At 44.4% G+C, this 23,539-nt stretch overlaps 1 protein-coding gene across 6 annotated transcripts in view; it reads right to left on the bottom strand.

The window, feature by feature from the left end:
- The window catches only part of FRMPD4 (FERM and PDZ domain containing 4), a 562,898-nt gene that overhangs the window by 106,520 nt on the left and 432,839 nt on the right, over positions 1-23,539 (bottom strand). For all 6 annotated transcript variants that reach the window (XM_068268359.1, XM_068268361.1, XM_068268360.1 and 3 more), the window contains one exon: positions 3,545-3,647. In XM_068268359.1, the coding sequence (XP_068124460.1) occupies positions 3,545-3,647 (103 nt within the window). The remainder of the gene's footprint in view (positions 1-3,544; positions 3,648-23,539) is intronic.

Below are 23,539 nucleotides of genomic sequence, written 5' to 3'. Positions count from 1 at the left end.
ACAGTAGTCCAACCTAACTCAAGCAGAAATTATTTGTGTGAGTCACTTTTCCCTGCAGGATACAAGTTCTCCTTCAGCTTCCCACTAACTGTTTGCATGTATTGTTGTATTAGAAGGATATGAACACAAGCTATGTAGGGAGCACAAAACACCTCCAGATCCAGTGACATTTTTTCTTTTGATAAATTTTAACTTTTATTTTTATTTAAGTTAGTTCATACTGTGGGACATGCATGCAACAGTAAAGTGACACCCCAAAAAAACATTGGTCTAATTAAAGCCTCAACTCCAAACAACTAAGAATCTGTGAAAATTAGAGATGTGCCGTGATAAATTCCGATTCCTGATGAATTTGTGCAGTTTGCTTAACCCATTCGCGTTCCGTCGTTTTCACTTGAGCAATGTTCACCTCTCATTGATTAGCCTATAACTTTATCACTACTTATCACAATGAACTGATCTATATCTTGTTTTTTTCCACCACCAATTAGGCTTTCTTTGGGGGGGGGGGGGGGGGTACATTTTGCTAAGAGCCACTTTACTGTAAATGCATTTTAACAGGAAGAATAAGAAAAAAACTGAAAAAAATTCATTATTTCTCAGTTTTCAGCCATTATAGTTTTAAAATAATACATGCCTCCATAATTAAAACTCACGTATTGTATTTGCCCATATGTTCCGGTTATTACACCGTTAAAATTATGTCCCTATCACAATGTATGGCGACAATATTTTATTTGGAAATAAAGGTGCATTTTTTCCGTTTTCCATCTATCACTATTTACAAGTAGTGTTGGGCGAATAGTGTTCGCCACTGTTCGGGTTCTGCAGAACATCACCCTGTTCGGGTGATGTTCGAGTTCGGCCGAACACCTGATGGTGTTCGGCCTTTTTAGTTCGGGTTCGCCCGAACTATTCAATGCCCGCTGAACAGGGCCGAACAGGGCCCCTGTTCGGCCGAACAGGGCCCTGTTCGCCCGAACATGCCGCAATACGGCCCCCCTATGGGGTCGCAGGCATAAGGGGGGAGCATGCCCCGATCGCGGGGGGGGGGTCGGAAATTCCCCTCACCCCCTCCGCTAGCGCTCCCCCCTCTGCCCACTTCCCCATAAAAAAAGTTTAAGGCAAGTTAAATAGTACTTGGTGGCTGGCCTGGCACTGGCAGTGGAGTGAGGAGGAGGAGTCCGAGTAGCAGAGTGACGAGTTGAGGCCGGGCAGCAGGCGGTTCAGCGGTAGTACCCTTGTGGTACTTCCGCCCTTTCTCTGACCTCACGTCCTCTGTATACGAGGGTACGCGTCACGCGTACCCTCGTATGCGTCATCACGTAGAGGACGTGAGGTCAGAGAAAGGGCGGAAGTACCACAAGGGTACTACCGCTGAACCGCCCGCTGCCCGGCCTCAATGCGTCACTCTGCTACTCGGACTCCTCCTCCTCCTCACTCCACTGCCAGTTCCAGCCACCAGGTACTATTTAACTTGCCTTAAACTTTTTTTATGGGGAAGCGGGCAGAGGGGGGAGCGCTAGCGGAGGGGGTGGGGGGAATTTCCGACCCCCCCCCCCGCGATCGGGGCATGCTCCCCCCTTATGCCTGCGACCCCATAGGGCCCCCAAAATGGGCATGTTCGGGGGTCCCATTGACTTCCATTGAGTTCGGCGTTCGGGCCGAACATGCCGAACATCTGGCCCATGTTCGGCCTGTTCGGCCCGAACCCGAACATCCAGGTGTTCGCCCAACACTATTTACAAGTTTAAAATAAAAAAAAATATATAGAAATATTTCAACTTTACATTGATATTTAAAAAGTTTAGACCCTTAGGTAAATATTTACATGTTTGTTTTTTTTATTGTAATGTTTTTTGTTTTTTTTTAATAAACATTTTATTTGGGTATTTTTGGGAGGGTGGGATGTAAACAATAGTTTTATAATGTAAATGTGTGTTTAGTTTTATTTTTTTTACTTTTAGTTGTAGTTTTACTTTTTGGCCACAAGATGGCGGCCATGAGTTTGTTTACATGACGTCACTCTAGAGAGACGCATGGGGGAGGCAACAGTCAGAAAAAGCGCAGCTTCCGAGAGAAGCTTTCGCTTTTTCAGTGGGGGAGAGGAATCAGTGATCGGGCACCATAGCCCGATTCACTGATTGCCTGGCTAACGAACCGCGGGCCGAGAGCACGCGTGCACGCGCGCGATCGACCGCAGGAGCGCGCATGGTTCCTGGATGTAGAAACTACGTCCAGGAACTAAAATAGGTTAAGGTTAATTCTTCGCTAGGGATGAGTGAATTAAGTCAATCCTGATGTCATTTCCTCCCTTACTCTTTCTTCTCCTAGAAACTTCACTGTCATAGCTAATTTGCTTTGTAAACACGTGATCGCAGCATAGATAAGATTTCAGCATCTCACTGAAATGCCCTCAGCCAATCAGTGAGGAGTAGGAATGTGAGAGGGATTCCTTCTCAGTGGCAAGCTTCCTTCTCATTGGCAATGGCAAAAATAGAGCCAGGCTGAGATAAGATATATTACAGCAGAAACATTTCTGAATAGATTGGAGTGCTTGCAATGGTTGCAGGGTAAGGTTGCAGGCTGCATATTAAACACAGAGCAGTGGGTAAATACAATTTGATTTTTTGGCTGACAATCCCTCTTTAAAGTCAATAGGCTGACTTGAAAGGTTAATAGCAAAGCCCTACACATGTTAGAATGTTGTGAGCATCTGTATGTGGAATGAAGACTTTTCATTGTATGCTGTGCAAAATTAGAGTTCTCCTTAATGCCAGCACATCAAATGGTACTAAAATACCTTTCTAAAAGTTAAAGTAAAAAGCATAAAAACACATAATTCTGCTTCTCTCCCTTCTAAATTTCAAGATTAATACATACCATCTAGAAGCCTCTCCTTTCACTGGTAGTCGGCACCAATGTACACTGTCTACAGTCTTTCTGATTAGGTCCATCTTAAAGCAGAGTATATATATAAAGTCAACCTAACCTTTAGCCACATTTCTGCAGATTTTGGATGTCCCTCGTCAAAATCTGAAACCAACATGACCAGCCCTGTGTTTTTGTTTTTTTGTCATATGACTCCTGCCTGCATGTGCAGATGGTATTGGTCATCCAGGCATTGTGTGACATGCTATTATTTTTCCTCACAAAAATGGCTGTGATAGTGAGAGAAGAGCTGCAAAACTAGGTTGAGTACAGTTTTTATAAGTCACTCTTGGATTTCTACTTCTGCTTCCATTGGTGTGCCAGCCTTAAAATTGGGTAATTCGACATCTAGATAATGTACAAACTAAGCAACTGTAACAGTTTGATGATCAATTCCACTTTAAACTATTACCATGATTTGCTTATTGTCCACATGATACATAAGATGACACCTTTCGTATGTTTGTCAGTTTAAATTCACATTTGTTCACTGAGCCGAGCGTGTGTGCAGGAAAACATAAGTCCTGCTGGGTTTGATGTTTTATGACTCTAGGCCACAGGCTCAAGGCTCTTGCTAGGCACCGAGAATTAAAAGCAGAAACATATCAAGTACCTGACAAGGTCGATCACTCGCTCCCTTGGAGCATTGCTGACTGGCTCCTCGTTTATCATTATGATCTGGTCCCCTGGGACTAATTTACCTTCAGAGGGTCCACCTGTAATCAGAAAGAAGCTCAAGTTATCATTGTGTTGAAAGATATAATGGGTATTTATTTATTTTTTTGCTGCAGTTATTACCTTAATTTGTTTTTTTCAATAAGAAACACATATTACGGTACATCATACAGAGAATAAGATATCTGTTGGTAAAATGGACTCCCACTAATTTCTGCCTTATTCTTGACAAACTCAGGCTCTTAGTTTAGGTCTGTGATCGTATTAGTTACATTTTAGTCTGAGAACACTCGTCTATCATTCAGGCATGATTCATTGAAAGACTAGTAGAAAAATAAACAAATAAGAAGGGAATGTGAAAAAATGTGACTGACTTCAGTATAATTACTGTCCAGTCTCTGGCATACATGTATAAATAGTAATTTTATAAATATTAATAGCGGAGAGCATTAACTGCTCTACACTACTGTGCAGAACTTCAAGACAGCATATCGCACTAAGCTCATCCAAGTCAGAGACAGAGTAGAATGTGTATGTCACACTCAGGCAGGCGGCTGTGGGATCTACCCAGAAGTCTTTTTGAGATCTACCGGTAGATTACGATCTACCTAATGGGCACCCCTGGTTTAATTAACTATTACTATGGATGGATAGTGTAAAGTTGCATATACACGCACTAGGGCCGCCAACGACCTCCCGCTGGGCGGAATTTTAGGCGACAGTAGCGCGTGTGTACTTGCTGTCGGCGGACTGATAAGGCTGTTTCTGAGCAACCTGGGTTTGTTCAGTAAGCCAGCACCTATTCAGTAGGAGACTTTAGGCAAGTCTCCCTAACACTGCTACTGCCTATAGAGCGCGTCCTAGTGGCTGCAGCTCTGTCGCTTTGAGTCCGCCAGGAGAAAAGTGCAATATAAATTTTCTGTATTTGTTTGTTAGTTAGATGAACTTTTACTACTGAGAATGTTGTCCATGGTGTACCTTAACCACTTCAGGACTCAGCCTTTACCCCCCCCCCCCCTTAAGCTCAAGGCGCTAATTTCGAAGATCTGTGCTGGGTGGGCTCAACAGCCCCCAGCACAGATCAAATAACAGGCAGAGCGACCAGATCGCCTCCCTTTTTTCCCCACTAGGGGGATGATGTGCTGGGGGGGTCTGATCGCTCCTGCATGCATGTGGGTGGTGGGGGGGCACCTCAAAGCCCCCTCCACGGCAGGATTCCCCCTCTCCCTCTTCTCCCTCCCTGCCCCGGAGATCGGAGGCTGCACAGGAACGGATCTGTCCTGTGCAGCCTCTAACAGGCTCCTTCCTGTCATGTGACAGCGATCCCCGGCCGCTGATTGGATTGACTACTGTTAGCAGCGTTGTAAAAATGTAAACAAAGCGGATTATTTCTGCTTGTGTTTAAATTTAGCCTGCGAGCCTCGATCGGCAGCCCGCAGGCTATTCGCGGAGCCCCCCGCCGTGAATTGACAGGAATTAGCCGCTCGCGCGAGCGGCTGTTTCCTGATTAATTAGCCTGCAGCCGGCGACGCAGATGTGCGTCGCTGGTCCTGCAGCTACCACTTTACCGACACGCATTATGAGTGGGCGGTCAGCAAGTGGTTAAGTGATTAAATCATACAAAAGTTGGATACTTACCTCAGTCGTGGAAATACTCTAAATAGTCCAGAGCCTTCCCAGCTCCTCCTGTAGCCCACCATGCCAGCACTGGGACCCACTAATCATATGCAACAAGAGCTTGTCAAATATGTTTCTAGTGGCCCTGCTCCCACCGTGTACAAGTGCATTTGGACTTTGAATGTATGAGCAAGGTATATGCATGTCCAGCAGAACAAAGTCATTCATGCACAGCATTTTTCCTCCATTCACAAGTGCTTTGTTCTACTGGGCATGCATGGACCATGTTTAGGTATGTGCTCTTGGCGACCACTAACAGGACAATTTTCACATCTATGTACAGAATTACAAATAAAATATAAAATAATATACATTTAGTAGAATGCTAGCACAGAATCACCTGTGTACTACAAGAAGGTTTGGAAAACTGGACCATTCAATAGGTCTTCAGTAGAGGATAGACAGGTAAAACTATCTATATCACGTCATGTACAATGTACCACTCTCATGTTTTGCCATTCTATTGGAACAAATGTCTACAAAGGATACCAAGCCAAAGACACCTAACAACAAATACCTGTAACAAAGGCCAGAGAAGTGCCTTTTGTTTAACATAATATGTTTTTTCCTATCACAGCTTTCAGGATTAACATTACAGTGTTCGACATGGCTGCTTCGAAATAGTCGCCTACAAGGAGTTAACATTGTTTTAATGATCATTTAACGACCAAGCAACATCTCCAAAGAATAGCTGAGAAACAAAACAAAGCCTCAGTCTTGTGAATTATTAAAATGATTATCTGCCTGTTAATGAATGTTTTATCAGCTACCTTGACTTTTCATTTACTTCAATGTCACAGCACTACTGGCCTACCAAGAGACATTATTACTATATAGTAAAAGTCAAGACAGGAGTAGAGACCAATACAAATAAACTAATCTCTGGTAAATTAAAAATAAATACTCTAACACCTGTTGTGAATCTTAGAAAGCAAGCGATTTACCTATTTAGACTCTCAAAGCAATGACCATATGACGACACAGCATTAGTCTACCAGAAATTCAGAGCTACATCTCATGCTAGTTTAGATGCAGTACCCCAATCATCTGCAAGAAGGGCCAGTGAATGGATTTTTACTGCATAATAGCACATATTGTATAAAAGTTGTTGACACCAAATGCTGGGTTCAAACTATGCCAGATAATTACCTTATCCATTTTCACAAGTGCATTGTAATCTGTTAAGAAGAATTTTAGTGAAACAGGGGAACATAAATAAATCAATACATTGCAAAGGGAGAAATTAAAGAAATGATTGATATTCACCATGTAATTTGTTCATGTTGTTTTATCCACAATGAGCCTTCACGTCATCATCTTTACTACTGGCAGACAAGGCAATAAATAGATAGCATCAACCGACATTATCTATAACCACACCCACTAATATTGTGATTGGCTAAAAGGTTGTTTTTTTTTATAGATATAATATGCTCAGAGGGAGATACTGGTTGCTTGGAGGTTGGAAACAGCTGTTTCTGAAAGGCACACTTTTGATAACAAGTAGTGTCCTCTCCGCCGCAACCCCCATTGATCTGGTGACCTATTTGTCCATGATTGGCTGCTGGGCCCCCCTTGGAGAGGGGCCACATAGCAGCCGCTGTGGCTGCTATAATGATCCCTATCTATGCCATTGTCTTTACTAAAAATGGAAAATTGAGGAGTGTAGACTAGGGATTTAAACAGGGGCGTAGGGCCTGTGGTCGCAACGGTCGCCTCGGCGACCGGGCCCGGCTCCTGAAGAGGCGGGGGAGGGGCCCGGGGGGCCCATGTCCGTTTGGACTCGGAGATGGGATCCCTGCCTGCGTTATTGGGAGGGGGGAGCTGCAGCCGTGGGGAGGGCAGTCCGACCTCTCCCCGGGCCCCCCCCTCCCCCTCAGATGCAGAGTGCGCAGCACACGGAAGCGCTGTAGGCAGAACTCACCTGCCTGCGTTCCAAGCGCCGCTGGTCTCCTCCCGCTCTGCATAGATCTGCTGTTACACACTGCTTCCGGCTAAACAGGAAGCAGTGTGTAACAACATCTATACAGAGCGGGAGGAGACCAGCGGCGCAGGGACGGAGGTGAGTTCCGCCTACAGCGCTTCCGTGCCTATCCGGGGGGGCAGCTACCTACTCTAACCTATCCTGGGGGGCCAGCTACCTACCTAACCTATCCTGGGGGGCCAGCTACCTACCTAACCTATCCTGGGGGGCCAGCTACCTACCTAACCTATCCTGGGGGGCCATCTACCTACCTAACCTATCCTGGGGGGCCAGCTACCTACCTAACCTATCCTGGGGGGCCAGCTACCTACCTAACCTATCCTGGGGGGCCAGCTACCTACCTAACCTATCCTGGGGGGCCAGCTACCTACCTAACCTATCCTGGGGGGCCAGCTACCTACCTAACCTATCCTGGGGGGCCAGCTACCTACCTAACCTATCCTGGGGAGCCAGCTACCTACCTAACCTATCCTGGGGGGCAGCTACCTACTCTAACCTATCTGGGGGGGCAGCTACCTACTCTAACCTATCCTGGGGGCCAGCTACCTACCTAACCTATCCTGGGGGGCCAGCTACCTACCTAACCTATCCTGGGGGGCCAGCTACCTACCTAACCTATCCTGGGGGGCCAGCTACCTACCTAACCTATCCTGGGGGGCCAGCTACCTACCTAACCCATCCTGGGGGGCCAGCTACCTACCTAATCTATCCTGGGGGGCAGCTACCTACCTAAGCTATCCTGGGGGGGCAGCTACCTAACCTATCCTGGGGGGCAGCTACCTAACCTATCCTGGGGGGGCAGCTACCTACTTAACCTACCCTGGGGGGCCAGCTACCTACCTAACCTATCCTGGGGGGGCCAGCTACCTACCTAACCTATCCTGGGGGGCCAGCTACCTACCTAACCTATCCTGGGGGAAAGCTACCTAATCTATCCTGGGGGGCAGCTGCCTAACCTATCCTGGGGGGCACCTACCTCATCTAACCTATACTGGGGGGCAGCTACCTAATCTAACCTATACTGGGGGGCACCTACCTATCTAACCTGGGGGCACTTAATTGTCTAACCTGTATTCGGGGCACCTAGCTAGCCTATACAGGTGGCAACTATACTGGCTACCTATATTGGAGGCACCTACCTAACTAACCTATACTGGGGGCACCTACCTATCTAACCTATGCTGGGGGCAACTATTCTGGCTACCTATATTAGAGGCACCCACCTAGCTAACCTGTACTGGCGGCGCCTGCCTATCTAACCTATACTGGGGGCAACTATACTGGCTACCTATGCTGGAGGCACCTACCTGGCTAACCTATACCGGGGGCAACTATACTGGCGTACCTATGCCTGGCTACCTATACTGGGGGGACCTATAGCTGGCTATAGGGATTCGGATATGTGTGTGCGTCGGGTGTTGCCGGGGGAGGGGGGCTGTTGTTGCCGTGGGGGGGGGGGGCCCACATCCAGATTCCGCATCGGGGCCCAGAGGTTTGTAGCTACGCCACTGGATTTAAATGTAATAAATGATTTGTGTTTTCAAAAGCAATATCACCGTAGAATGTTGTTCAGACTACCAATAATAACACAGTAAAGTTAGTCTGGGTATTCAAGAGTTCAAAATATCAACTGTTAAGAAATACACAAATCAGGGCTGGATTACCATAATGCACTGTAGGCACGTGCCTACAGGCGGCTGATGATAGAAAGGGGGCTCACTCCCCTCCTCGAGCAGGGTACTTCAGGATACATAATACTAAGGGGCACCTGTAGCTACCTATGATGGGCAAGGAAAGTAAGGGAGAAGTGGCAGCTGGGGTAGCCAGCACACTTGCGGTGCCATTCAGTGGGTTTGTAGGTTCATGGAGGGCAAAGTCTAGGGTGCCAGAACATCTGTGCCTATAGGCTCCTGTGAGGTAAATCTAGGCCTGACACAAATGACAAACAGAGAAAAAGAGGAAATCTTGTTATGTGTGCAGTGGAAGCTATGGATAGATTTACATCAACCCCAATGCATTAATCTATGCATGTAAAATAACTGTGCCTATTCTTTATTGCACCTAATGCTCACTTTTACTTTCTCAGTGTACTGAGGTGGAAACAGTGAGTGACTGAAACTACAGAGAGAGAATAAAGCTGTAGAAGCTAGAAGCTCTGTGTTGAAGAATTAATGAAACAAGCTCATGTATAATAAGGAAAACACAGCAAAGCGTGTGGTGATCCAGTAAGATAATTCTGCAGTAAGCAGCAGGAGACACGCACCCTGGTGAGCCATGCTTACATGAGCCGCATTGCAAGGCAGCTGAGAGAGCGCAGGGTCATGTAGACAATACTAAAAGCAGAGTCATGTCATTGATGAACCTCGACAAGCAAATACACAGTGTGACTGCTTTATACTGGCTTCTTTCAAGTCTGTAAAAATGATACCATAATGCAAATAGAAATATGTTTCCTACTCAATATGGAGTGGACACATCTGTCTGCAGCAAAAGATGAAATACCATAAAACCTGTCTAATGTTCAGTACCAATGTACATCAAGCTGCCCCAGGCAGACTGTAATAATGAGGGACCTGTTTATAAAACGTGATCATCTGAAAACAGATTTCCACTTTTCAAAGCCTGATTGCCACTTTTATAACACCTCGTTTATAAAGGTTGGAACAAGTTTTTTGTTCTCTGATGAACATGCAGGTAAAAGTGCAAATTTGTAGTACTTACTGTAAATCCATTACAGAGATCAGATCAGGGGCGTAACTAGACTTAATAGGACCCCACTGCAAAAGTGATAGGATGGGGCCCCCTTGGGCCCGGATTCCCATGCAGGTCACGTGATCGGAAGCCGGCGAATGGCAGCAGAGAGTGTTCTGCTGTGAAGCAGCGTCTGGAAGCAGGAAAAAATGACACACGCTCCTGCACACAGTCTTTGTGAGTGAACCGGGAATTTTTTTTCACCATTTGGCTGCACTTGCAGTTGGGGAGAGAGAGGAGGAGGGGCCCCCAAAGGCTCTGGGCCCTCCTGCAATGGCAGGGGTTGCAGGGGTGATTGTTACGCCTATGGATCAGATCTTTCTGGGCCCTACCTGGGGCGTGGGGTGGAGAGGGGGTGGGCAGGCCAATGTCAGGAGGCAGGCACAGAATATTATATTACATATCAAAACACAGTTTAGCATTAAAAAAAGTATATATAGGGCAGGGAGAGAGATCTGTTGCTGATGCACATCATTGTTTTCAGAGCAGCATTAGAGCCATCTTAATAACTTCTCGACTCAATAAAGAAAGCATTCACAAATAATTTTGTGAAACATTATCTGCATGCACGAGTATTGTCCACAGTACCACAAAGCTGCTTACTCACGAGCGGCTTAATGCTACAGCATAGGTGTGGACTGTAGGCGCTTATGCGCAGTACATCAGCACTTGTACATGGGCAGGAGTGCGGCCACAAGAACAAATATGACAAGTGCTTGTTAGATATGTTTAGAGGGCCCTTGGCTCGGGAATGATTCTGGAAGCCTCTGCATTATCCAAAGGCTTCCCTCTACTGAGGTACGTAACCTTTACCTATTTTCTCCTTACAGGGGGTTCTAAAGGTAAAGTGCAAGTGTTAGTATTATATGCTGTAAATCATCTTTTAGATCAAAGAAGAAATGCTGGATTTCATTCCACTTACATAGACAAACAATAGCTAAATATTTATAATTAAATACTGTAAAAAACAACAACTCAAAAACATTAATACGGTTATTTTCAATACAGCTTGTCTAAGTTTACCACTTAACCAGCTAGCCACGATTACTAAAATTCGTACTGTTAATTTGCACCTTAAGGCTAAAGCACTGTGTCTAATCTGATTCAATTATTTCATTTAACATTTACAGAATGGCAGTCAGATTCTATTTTTAACTTAGTATTATTTCTCAGATTACATTCCAATCAAAATGTGTGGCTAAGAGATTCACGTTTCAGTGCTACACAAAGCAAGCAATGCTGATAGTCTTGAGTCTGAACTGGAGGAGAATGTAACTGATGTGTCTAAAGAGTGTACACTATTCATTCCCAGTCTACAGTCATTATTTCTGAGTCTGTAGAGTCTGCATCACCAACAGCCACTACAACGTATGCAGAGGAGTCAGTGATCTCTTTTCTACTCACCAATTCTTCTGATTCATTGATATAAAAAGTAAATGACTATACAATACAGACAGACAAATAGATAGATAGATGAAAAAAACACACTTTGCGCTGACAACAGTAATTGTGCACTGGGTCGCCCCTCTGGAGATAAAATTGGACTATAGCAATGCCAGAGGTAGGCGCTCACAGTGCCTGCAGGGCACCTAAGTTTCACCTGCCCAAATAAGTAGTGCGATTGAAATGTTATCCTGTATACATAAATTATGCGTACTCTTCAATTGCATAAAAATACAAGACACTCCAGGTAGCAAAAACAATGACCCCCCCAAAAATTAGCATACAGTTCTAATCCAGGAATCAAGGATCTATACACATAGCATTACTAGCTCCACGATAGTTCCCCAATTTATATGCTGTCAACAGTACAGTGAGTTCAAGTCCTTAGGTGGCTATAAATCTCCTCTCAGGTCTACTCTAATCTTCCTCAGCCTCACACCTCAATAAAAAGACTCCACATAGCGTAATACTGTTACTTTAATAAAACCTTTAAAATCAGTTGCACTTACAATTTCCATGAAGTAAAAACAGCGTAGAGTTTTTTCATGCGGGCTCTCCCCCGCTATGTTGGCCGGCTGGCACAGGTATCCCCCTGCTCTGGTGGACTTCCGACCGCCGCGCGCTCAGTCAGTTCCGTCCTCCCACCTGTGAGATCCCTCCGTGCCGCGTGTGTGTTCGTGCTGTCTCTTCCACGTTAGGCCCCTCCTTACATGTTTCATCACTACGTGACTCATCATTTATTAAAGTAACAGTATTACGCTATGTGGAGTCTTTTTATTGAGGTGTGAGGCTGAGGAAGATTAGAGTATACTGAAGCTGCCTTGGATTCGGATTAAATCTTGCCAGTGTGGTGAGGGACGACCCGGTGACTGTCCCAAGGCTCCTTATGACCTATCAGTAGGTCCTTATATCCGGTGAGTGTATCTCACAGGGGTGTGGTGAAGGCTTTCTTCTGTACCTGAGAGGAGATTTATAGCCACCTAAGGACTTGAACTCACTGTACTGTTGACAGCATATAAGTTGGAGAACTATCGTGGAGCTAGTGATGCTATGTGTATAGATCCTTGATTCCTGGATTAGAACTGTATGCTAATTTTTGGGGGGGGTCATTGTTTTTGCTACCTGAAGTGTCTTGTATTTTTATGCAATTGAAGAGTATGCATAATTTATGTATATAGGATAACATTTCAATCGCACTACTTATTTGGGCAGGTGAAACTTAGGTGCCCTGCAGGCACTGTGAGCGCCTACCTCTGGCATTGCTATAGTCCAAAATAGATAGATAGGTAGGTGAAGTGTCTAGGCCATACCATAAATTCATAGAGTGGTCATAATTTGCATCTTCCTAGTTTAGATATAAAACTCAGTATCCTCGTATGCAGGGCTGGGCCGAGGCAGAGGCCAGAGAGGCTCCAGCCTCAGGGCGCAGTGTAGGAGGGGGCACACAACTTACTCAGCTATCATTCCCCTATTGTGTTTAAAGCAAAGAGAAATATGAAAAGGGGATACATAGCAGTTACTGCCAGCCAGATAACTAGAGATTAAGGTGTTGGGTGCCCGGCGGATCGCTCAAACTCACTCTTATCAAGTGAACGACAGTCTGTACACACGCCCAATTTAGCGGGCGAACGACGGAACGTTGAAACGACTCGTCATTCACGGAAATCCGACGTGTGTATGGGCCTTAACTCTAAGGCCGGTTCACATTAGCATTTTTTTGCGGGTCGGAGCCGGACCGTATACTGTACAAATGGAACGGACGCGAACGGATCCAATGTTAATCTATGGGACCATACACATCCGTCCATCTGGATACGTTACCTACTTTCCGGTCCCCGGATCAAAAAAATGCTGCAGGCCCTAATTTTCCGGACCTTTACTCACTGCGGATCTGAAATGGAAGGTTATAGGGCAATAGGAACCAATAGAAAACGGAACTTAAAAACACACTGGCTATAAAAACTGACATTTCTAGCCGCTTCCCGTGTACTCTCTATGGTACAGCGGCCATCTTGGCTTGTTTGGGACATGGGCCTAGCGGGGCTGCATGAGTGGGATCCATCCCAGTTCATTGATTTCTGGAAAGAGATGGAAGACATCAGGCCATGCAGCATCTAGGACCTGATTGTCCAAGTGCAGGGGCAACCTTTCAAGGAGCAGAGGGTGCACCCACCATCTCCTGCGAAGAGCAGGCCTCCGTCCCACATAGTGGTAGGTGAAAATTAAAAACTAGGCTATTCCAAGCCAGAAGCTGTAGAAATACACTGGATACATTGTCCAAACAGAAAACTCTCTCTCCAACAATGACCACAATGTATTTACAGATCATTCAGAGCTCTGGTGTATATATAGCTATCTTTAATGCTAATTTTAGAACTTCCCCTTTAAAACATAAACTGACACAAAATGTATGCAAAACGGATACAACCGGAACTGAAACGGACCGGAAACAGATTTAAACTAGTCCACAACGGATCCGTTCAAACGGACAACGGATCCGTTGGAGCTGACAGTTTTGGTACGAAACGCTATTGTGAACCGGGCCTAACAGCCATCAGTGTGTGACAGCTGAGGTGGGGGTGAAGGTGGGGTGCGCACTTTGGTGTCTCAGCCTTGGGTGCTGGAGGACCTTGTCCCGGCTCTACACGTATGCTAAAAAGACCAGGCCAGAATCAGTGTTCAAACTCTCTGACCAATTCCATTGATTCACCCCGTTACCAATTTCAAGTAATATTAAAATGTTTTGCATCTTCCACTGCTGGATAATGAGTTATATAACTTCAATACGCATGTCATACATAAAAAACATGTCAGTCTGCAGCTTCTATAATTTTCTAGCAAACTTGCTAGAAAACCCTGGCAATGGTATATTGTTTGGTGTAGAAGGCTTCCAAGAATTGCTGACACAGCAGAAACAATTGTTATATCCCTTAACTGTGACTACAACCCCAGTGCATGATCTGGCATTCTGCATCTTATAGCTTATAAACTGTATTGTGTTGTCTTTCAGAGACTGTCACCCATATTATCATTGTCTGTAACCTTATTTATTGTCTAGTGCTGCATAATATGTTGCAGCTATATAATTAATTAAATAATAATAATACATTTTTTTCTAGTTTTACTGTAATGACAGACTTATTACTTAATATCTCTCAACTAGAGTACTCACACCCAGTAGTGTACCAAAGGAGTTCTGGGCCCCAGTGCAAGTTTTACATTGGGCCCCTCAAGCACTCTATACATAACATATTAATACAACACAATACCAGGGACAACCACAGTGTCAGAGGTGCAAGAAGGGGATGGGAAACAGCTTGTTAATGATTACTGCTATTCATGGCTCCTATAGAAGTGATTATTACCAGCACAAGACCAATAAAGAGCTAATACTGTGGTAGAGGGAGAGCCGCCTGGGGCCCCTCTGGCCCAAGGGCCCCGGTGCAGTTGCAACCTCTGCACCCCCTGTTGTTCCGCCACTTCTCACACTCAACTCAACAGCAGGTGTCAACATTACTAGTAAACTGTTGCAGCAGGACAGTATGTGATACACTATGTGTCCAGGGCCAGCACTTCCATAGAGGCAAAAGGGGCAATTGGCCCATGGCCCTAGAGCTTCTAGAGGCCCCCCCAAAGTGTCTCCTCCCCACCCCAACTCTAGCTATTGTGACCCATGGGTACAGGGCTAATTTGCACTACCTGTTGCCAGGGTTAAAACACAGCCAAAGTCTGAAACATAGAGTGAAGTGATGCCTCCTGTGTCCTGCCTGAATTATGTAAGACTCTGCTATGTGTACACTTTGCATTTGTTGGGGAAAGGAGGAGGAAAATAATGGGGATCCCAACAATTCTTTTGAGGGAACATAAGATAGACACCTGATGATATTGTGTGATGGGTGGGGTAGGAAGGGATCTGGCAACAAGCTTGAGAGCCTTGGGGTGGATTTACGGTGGAGGATGGCGGGGGGGGGGCAAGTTACTTTTGCCCCGTAATAGCTAGAACCGGCCCTGTGTGTGTCTGATTATGTTATCTCATGGCCCAGCATTAAGTTTAATTTGTGGATGTATCCCTGTTGTTAAGACGGCAACATAGACCTGCATTTCGAGAGTTCTGTTCCCATCAGTGGTGGGCATGGTGGCTTTTCAAGAAAAGACCTCTGTCAACCACAAAAGGAGCCATACTGCAGTAAAAGGCAGTTGATGAAGATGAGAAACTTTAAAGAAGACAAAGATAATTAAATATTAAAAATGCCTGTGTCTTTCATTGACTTCAACTGTTACTCACTGGGCCAATTTGTATAGTGTCTCAGAAAAACGCAACACTATACAATTTGTATAGTGTCTCAGAAAAACGGGGGGGGGGGGGGGGGGGAGAGCGCTTATCTTGTTTATCCAAATTTAGGACAACTAGGTCTTCCCTTAAACCCTTGCTTCTGTTATCAGGCGGCCAGTTGGGGTATGGGGATCTGAGAACTACCCAGACAAACTATTTTGTATAGAACTATTATGCACTGTGACTGACTGACCCACCCAACCAACCAAGGCTTTTGTGAATGCCTAGAAGGGTACTTGTTTAACATAATAATGCTGGTAATGTGTTAACAAGGTTTGTAGTTGTCTCAGCACCGCTACATTCTTAAAACAATACTAACCAAATGGGAAGTGGGTTCTCTTGTGTATGAGCCAAAAAACACTTGATCTGCCCATTAGTTTCCTAAAAAAACGGTGATTTAACATGAAGCATATAAGTGTATTTCACCCGCATGAAGGCCTCACCAAGGGCAGAAATGGCCCTACTCCACACAACTTCAGAGACTCAAAGTTCCTTACCACATAAAGCTTTTCTTCCCCCTTGCATCCCTTCTCCAAAGCTTCAAAAGAATCACCGAGTATCCCAATCTTACAGGTCAGCAGCACCGTCACATAACCTATGTTGCTTTATGTTTTGGTCCAGGAACAAACAACTTCCACTGACGCTCTCTTGAAGCCTGCTGTCAGAAGCCTGCAGGCTTTGATGCCTGTGCTGCAACCCCTTTATTCATCCCAGTGAGAGGGGTTGTTGAGTGGCAGCTTTGCCTGTCCCCTTACTGATTGAAGGTGGTGGTGAGTGCCAGCACTACAATCCCAAGTTCACAACTAGGTTAGGATACTATCTGCATGGAGTTTGCACATTCTCACTGTGCTTGAGTGGGTTTCCTGGAGGCACTCTGGTTTCCTCCCACATCCTAAACTCATACTGGTAAGTTATTGGGTTTCCTCCAAAACTGCCATGAGACTATAGCAGGAACATTACTTGACTATGGCTATGGAAGGGATTACACTGTGAGCAAAATAAGGGACATTTAGTTACAACTGGAAAATACAGTGCTGTATAAATGCACAATAATAATAATAATAATAATAATAACATCTTAAACAAGGCTGACATTACTTGTATACAGTGAATGCTGTGGTCTTATTTGTAATTCTGCTCTGATAACCCGATCGCATCAACTCAGTGAATTTAGCCACCAGCACAGTTATAGGCATGCAACGTGGTGAAAATGTCCTTGTGGATTAGTACTTTTTTTGGCAGGTAAGTAAAATAAGAATAGAGGGTTTGTTCCAGAGGCAACCTGACAGCCAAGTGGCCTTGCTCTTAAATTTCTTTTGTTCTGTTGTGAGAGTTTGTTTCTCATGTTTTATAACCTCTTTGGAATAGGAAGGAATCCTTGGCCCTGAAGTTACGGCTTATGCTTGCTCATTTGTACTCTCTCACTGCAATCTTTTCTGTCAGCAGTGTCCCAACGTGTGTGACGTCTAGTCACTTGGAACAGTCTGTAACAGGCTGCATGTAGCATACGAATGAGCTTGCTTCAGGAATCAAGCAAAGCAAAATAAATGCCTCTGCATGGGTAAGTTAATTTATCAGCTGCTGCACTTTGATATGAACTGAAAAAGAGAAAAATATGTAGCAGTAAGCGCAGCAAATAAGTCATTTAAATGATGTTTGGTGACTTTTATAGAGAGAAATGTATTTTAGGGCTGAGATTGGCAGATTTTCCTTTTTATTTTCTAATCAATCTCTTCAATGCACTGCTGCTCAAGAATAGCAGGATGGCTATTTGGTTAGCATAACAAATATGCATCTAAATAGAACTAATTATAGTTGTATTCCAGCTCACTTAACTAAGTATTTGATTAGAAGTTTAATTGCAACCTTTCCTGAATCGTTAAATGTGTCGCCACAAAAAGGATACATTTGTTACTGCTACTACTTCATTGTAGATTCCAGTTTAATAGGGTGAGGAGGAAAGACAATGCCTTGCAAATCGTATCATCCTTATCACTGCAGAATTCTAGGGTAATGGCAACCTACTCATTGGTCACACTTGCTGCCACACAGGCTGCAGCCTCTTGGTAAGGTCAGTGGCGTAGCTAAGGAGCTATGCCTTGGCAGGGCCCAGAATGTAAAACTTGCATCGGGCCCCCCCCCCCCCCCCAAGCACACTATACATAGCAATTTATATAAAAGTGATTAATACCAGACAGGACCAATAGAGAGCTAAAACTATGGTTGAGGGAGGGACCCTCGTGGCCCCTCTGGCCCAAGGGCCCTGGTGCGGTCGCAACCTCTGCACCCCCTATTGCTACGCCACTGGGTAAGGTGCTGGCTGGGTTTCCCAACCATTTTGTACAGGGGCCACTTTTTCTGGGGGAACAGGACACACTGGGGGATTATAAGGTCTGTTCTGTACATCTGCATGCAATATGTTACAGGTGAATAATGAAGTACTGCCAAGTTATTTGCATTTTGTTGCCATTATAGCATTGACTGGATAATGTACTGGTTAAGAGCACTGCCTCTGACATAGAAGACCAGGGTTCAAATCTTGGCTGTTCCTATTCAGTAAGTCAGTACCTATTCAGTAAGGAGTCCTTGGGCAAGACTCCCTAATAGGAATGGCTCAGCCTAGGAGAACTCATGGAGAAGCACATGATCAGTTTGATCAGCTGATCAATTTGTAAGCCTCTGATTTGCTACGATGAATTCCTGGTTTAACACATGATCATGACCAGCAAATCAGAGGCTTACAAATCTATCAGCTGATCAAACTGATCACATGCTTCTGCATGAGTTCTCCTAGGCTGGACCATCCCTACTCCCTAACACTGCAGAGTGCATCCTTAGTGTTTTAAGTCAGACAGGAGACAAGCACTATAATAATGTTGAAATCATTAATATTAAAAAAGAAATGCAGTGAAAATAATTTAATGAAAAAAAGAGATTTATTTTTACAATAATTATTTATAAATGATTTACTCATTTTTTACCCATTGTAAAATCTTTCCTCTAACTGATTTACATTCTGAAATGTATCACATTTTATCATGGGCAAGTGGGTATCAGCTACTGATTGGGATGAAGTTTAATCCTTGGTTAAAGTTCCTCTTTAAAGGACGCTGAATGATCACTGACCTGTAACTGAAGGCAACCACTGCTACTGTGATACAGGTGATACAGGAGACTATGTCGCCACAAAAACAACAACCATGTTACACTAGATTACTAGCATTGGCTATGTTCAGTGCATTTATGGATTCTGATAGCAAATCTCTCAATAGTGGTTTTAGGCTACCCCATAGTTCATATTTAGGCATCCACTACTTACATAGATATCTGCCCTATGGCACACATCCTATATAACTCATGGCCCAGCTCACTGCAGGTCCTTGTTTTAATGATTCTACACATTTTCATACACAGATGTGTGTGCATAAAGTGAACCTGTAACCTACTGTTTAAGGATTGACATTCAGGTGTTTATAGTGCCTGTCCCTTCCTCGTACGGAATAAGGAGACCAGGGTCAGACTGGGACACTAAGGGCCCACCAAGAAAGTTTCAGCCTGCCCCACCCCCCCCCCCTCCGATCCCCTCCCCATTTTGGGCTCACATACACATGTACTCTAGAAATTTTGCATGATTATGGTAGGGAATAGATTGTGAGCACGTCTGAGGACAGTCTCCAATAGGGATATGTCCACATGCAGCGCGCCACAGCAAAAATAAATGGGTGTCACAATGCACTGGAACATGGGCATGGTCATGATGGGTCATGGGCAGACTTAAAAAAAAACACAAAATAAGTAGCGGTGTTATTCACAGAGATTAGGTCCGACCAGATACATTTTAGATAAAATAATCAAGTAGTTGCATGCCTCATGATAATTCATCAAGTAGTCAAATGGCAGCAGATTTCCCGACAAAATGCTATCAGTTTGGCAGCAGATATCCCCACAAAATGCAATCAGATTGGCAGCAGATATCCCCACAAAATGCAATCATATTGGCGACAGAATGCCCACAAAATGCAATCAAATTGGCGGCAGATTTCCTCACAAAATGCAATCAGATTGGCAACAGATTTCCCCACAAAATGCAATCAGATTTCCCCACAAAATGCAATCAGATCGGCAACAGATTTCCCCACAAAATGCAATCAGATTGGCGACAGATTTCCCCACAAAATGCATTCAGATTGGCAGCAGATTTCTCCACAAAATGCAATCAGATTTCCCCCCAAAATGCAATCAGATTGGCGGCAGATTTCCCCCCAAAATGCAATCATATTGGCGACAGATTTCCCCCCAAAATGCATTCAGATTGGCAGCAGATTTCCCCACAAAATGCATTCAGATTGGCAGCAGATTTCTCCACAAAATGCAATCAGATTTCCCCACAAAATGCAATCAGATTGGCAACAGATTTCCCCACAAAATGCATTCAGATTGGCGGCAGATTTACCCACAAAATGCATTCAGATTGGCAGCAGATTTCTCCACAAAATGCATTCAGATTGGCGGCAGATTTCTCCACAAAATGCAATCAGTTTTCCCCACAAAATGCAATCAGATTGGCAACAGATTTCCCCACAAAATGCAATCAGATTGGTGACAGATTTCCCCACAAAATGCATTCAGATTGGCGGCAGATTTCTCCACAAAATGCAATCAGATTTCCCCACAAAATGCAATCAGATTGGCAACAGATTTCCCCACAAAATGCATTCAGATTGGCGGCAGATTTACCCACAAAATGCAATCAGATTTCTCCACAAAATGCAATCAGATTGGCGGCAGATTTCCCCACAAAATGCATTCAGATTGGCAGCAGATTTCTCCACAAAATGCAATTAGATTGGCGGCAGATTTCCCCACAAAATGCAATGGGCACAAAGCGGTGGGGAGGGGGGGAAGCCTCCCCCTTCCTCGCCTAGGGCCCACCCCTTCCACGATCCCAACTCCAAAATTGCAGCCAGCAGCGGCAGCGAGCGGGAATCACTTGCCGAGAGCTGCTGGTCTGGTCTCCTGCACTGCACTGTCCAATCACGCTCTCACAGGAAGTACTGCAAGAGCGTTACTATGTAACTATGTAACTATGTTATTGGACAGTGTCAGTGCAGAAGACCAGACTGAACATGTACACCAAGGAAGTACACAATGCCACCCTTTGGCCTTTTGCAGTGTGCGCACACACATTGTTGCATATTCCAAATACCCATCTCAGCAGCAAAATGCTTAAACTGATTATCAAATCTTGTTTAAAAAGTCCAAGTTTCTCTAAGCAGACAGAGACTTTGTGAGGGCGCTAGCACCCGCCGCTGGCATAATATAAGTTATGTCAGAGAGCTCTGGGCCCACTAGCCCAACTTCAGCTGCATCCATGTTATTTATAAGATAGCACATAACACTTTTACAGTACTTGCTTACTTGATAGATATCCACCCATGGGTGATGCTTAAAGGACATCTGAGATGAAAATAAGCTTATGAGATAAACAATTGTATCTATCCTCCTTCTACTAAAAATGACTTTTTTAGATGTCCCACATTTTAATTTTATATTTAAAAGTAGTTTTTAAGTTTTTACTGTTTCATTGTCTCTGCTCAATGACACCTTCATTGAAGTATGCCAGAGCTCAAATCTATGAATTATTGACCCTTTTTATCTCTTTCCTGCTCCAGGAAGCCATTTACTGACAGGAAAGTGTTTTATGGCTGTAATTACTTATCAGTGATCGTACTTACACACAAACTGGAAGGTCATCTTTCTTCACACTCTTCCCCTGTTGCTCCTCTCTGTCAAGTACTTCATTGTTTACCAATTAACCAAAGGATCCAGATCAAACTCTTAATTCTAACCTACAAATCTATCCACAGTTTCTCTTGTTAAGAAAATAAGCAGTCATTATATTACAGTATACATTACAACAATTTGTTTAAGCATTATATAAGCATTCTTGTGTTATTTACTGAGACAAAGGGCTGTTAATTGTGGCAAAATAATTTCAGAGATAGCCAGCACTTCACAATAAGATAAAGTAAATATCACTTTCATTCTTCACATGATATAGTCACTCCGCAGAGTCAATGTTTTCAGACTGCATAGGGTTCCTTTCTCAGGACCGCAACAGCACACAGAAGGAAAAAAATAATACAACTTCACCATACAAATTGCTTTTCAGTCAGAAGTTAAGTATTTAGTCACCTAGGAGACAAGATGTGGGGGGAATCAGGAGATCACTCCACTTTCCTGCCAGCAAAGGCTATAAGCATATATCGAGCTTCTGCTGCTAATGGTAAAATTCTGCATAATTGCTTGTTGCATAATTCTAAGTAATTAAACCATAGAACAGCTACATTTTAAAGGGACTTTATCATCAGTTTTTATGTTAGACGTTAATATAGATATTTTAGTAAACGTATATTTTTCATGCAAACTAAACTGCATGCTTCCAAAGTCTTGGTGGGCCCTGCCTGCACTTCTTCTATCTATCGGATATTCAATATGCAGACATGCATCCTGCAGATGTCACAACCTGGCCTTTGCAGAGGCTAGTATATATAGTCAGAAGTGACCTCTGCTGTCCTTGCATGTTATATCATATTATGCGACAAATAGCATGATGAGGCCCTAAGGCTGCATTCGTTCACCTTACTGATCTCTCTTGAATGGACTGAGTCATAAAATAAGGCTGTTGTGAGCACAATATTGCCACTGGCTATCTGTGAGTTTTGAGCCCAGGTCTCTTTAAATTTTGCTCTATGTATTTGCCCAGCCTTGTGAGCTCTTCACATGATGGTTATCAGCCTGATTGGGTGACTACCAATTTCTTTGCTGTGTATTGTTTGGTGTGTGCAGAGACACATGGGGAATCTGCTGATGGTTCCGCCCCCCGATGTCAGACTGCACCCTATGAGGTTAGGGGCTCATGGCCCTGTGGGGACCTCAGGTATGTTTGCTCTTAGGCTTTTTATCTCATATCAGACATTTGTCCAATGTTGGATACATCTATGAGATTGGCCTTGAGGCCGACAGAGCTGCTTAACCCACATGCCTGTTGGATATGTGACACCAACAATCTAATTTATTTTGGGATGTTGTGTTAGCCGCTGGCTATTTGTGAGTTTTGCACCCAGGTCCCTTGAAATGTTGTTGTGCGCACAAAAGTCCATGTTCCCAAAAGTTTGCAACCATCCCATCATCAGATATCCCTGGTCCCAGCTGGGAGATGACATTATATGAAGACATCCTTGCATGAAAGTACAGGCAAAAATAGGATCTACCAAAGCTCCCTCCCAGCAGATTGTAACAATCAGCTGTCAGCTGGAGATAAAGGGGATAGGCTTTGTGACAGCAAGGAACATGAAGACTTAATGCAAACCTGTGCAAATGTCTAAATGTTCCAGAAGTTTCCCATGTCCTCCTCCTGGCCACTGATCTAGCACTGGGACCCTCAGGAGTTTGCGGCTGCGCTCCTGTATGTGAACAAGCATGGCCGCACTGTGCAGGCGCAGAACAGCTTGCGCCTGTGCTGTAGCAAGGAGCAACTTTTTCTGCTGAGTATGTTTGACTCCGTAGTACTGCGCAGGTGAAGAGCTGTCTGCAACTGTGCAGTGTGGTTGAGCTCTGTTGACAAGCCCTTGTTGATGAGCTCTGGGAGTCCCAGCGCTGGAATGGCAAAAAGAAGAGGGATGAGGGAAGAGTCTGGATTTTCCAGAAACATCACTCTACTTAGGTAAGTACTTTTTCCCTCC

Source organism: Hyperolius riggenbachi, chromosome 2, assembly GCF_040937935.1.
Source record: "Hyperolius riggenbachi isolate aHypRig1 chromosome 2, aHypRig1.pri, whole genome shotgun sequence".
Lineage (NCBI taxonomy): Eukaryota > Metazoa > Chordata > Amphibia > Anura > Hyperoliidae > Hyperolius > Hyperolius riggenbachi.
This window is presented reverse-complemented; position numbering and strand designations above follow the sequence as displayed.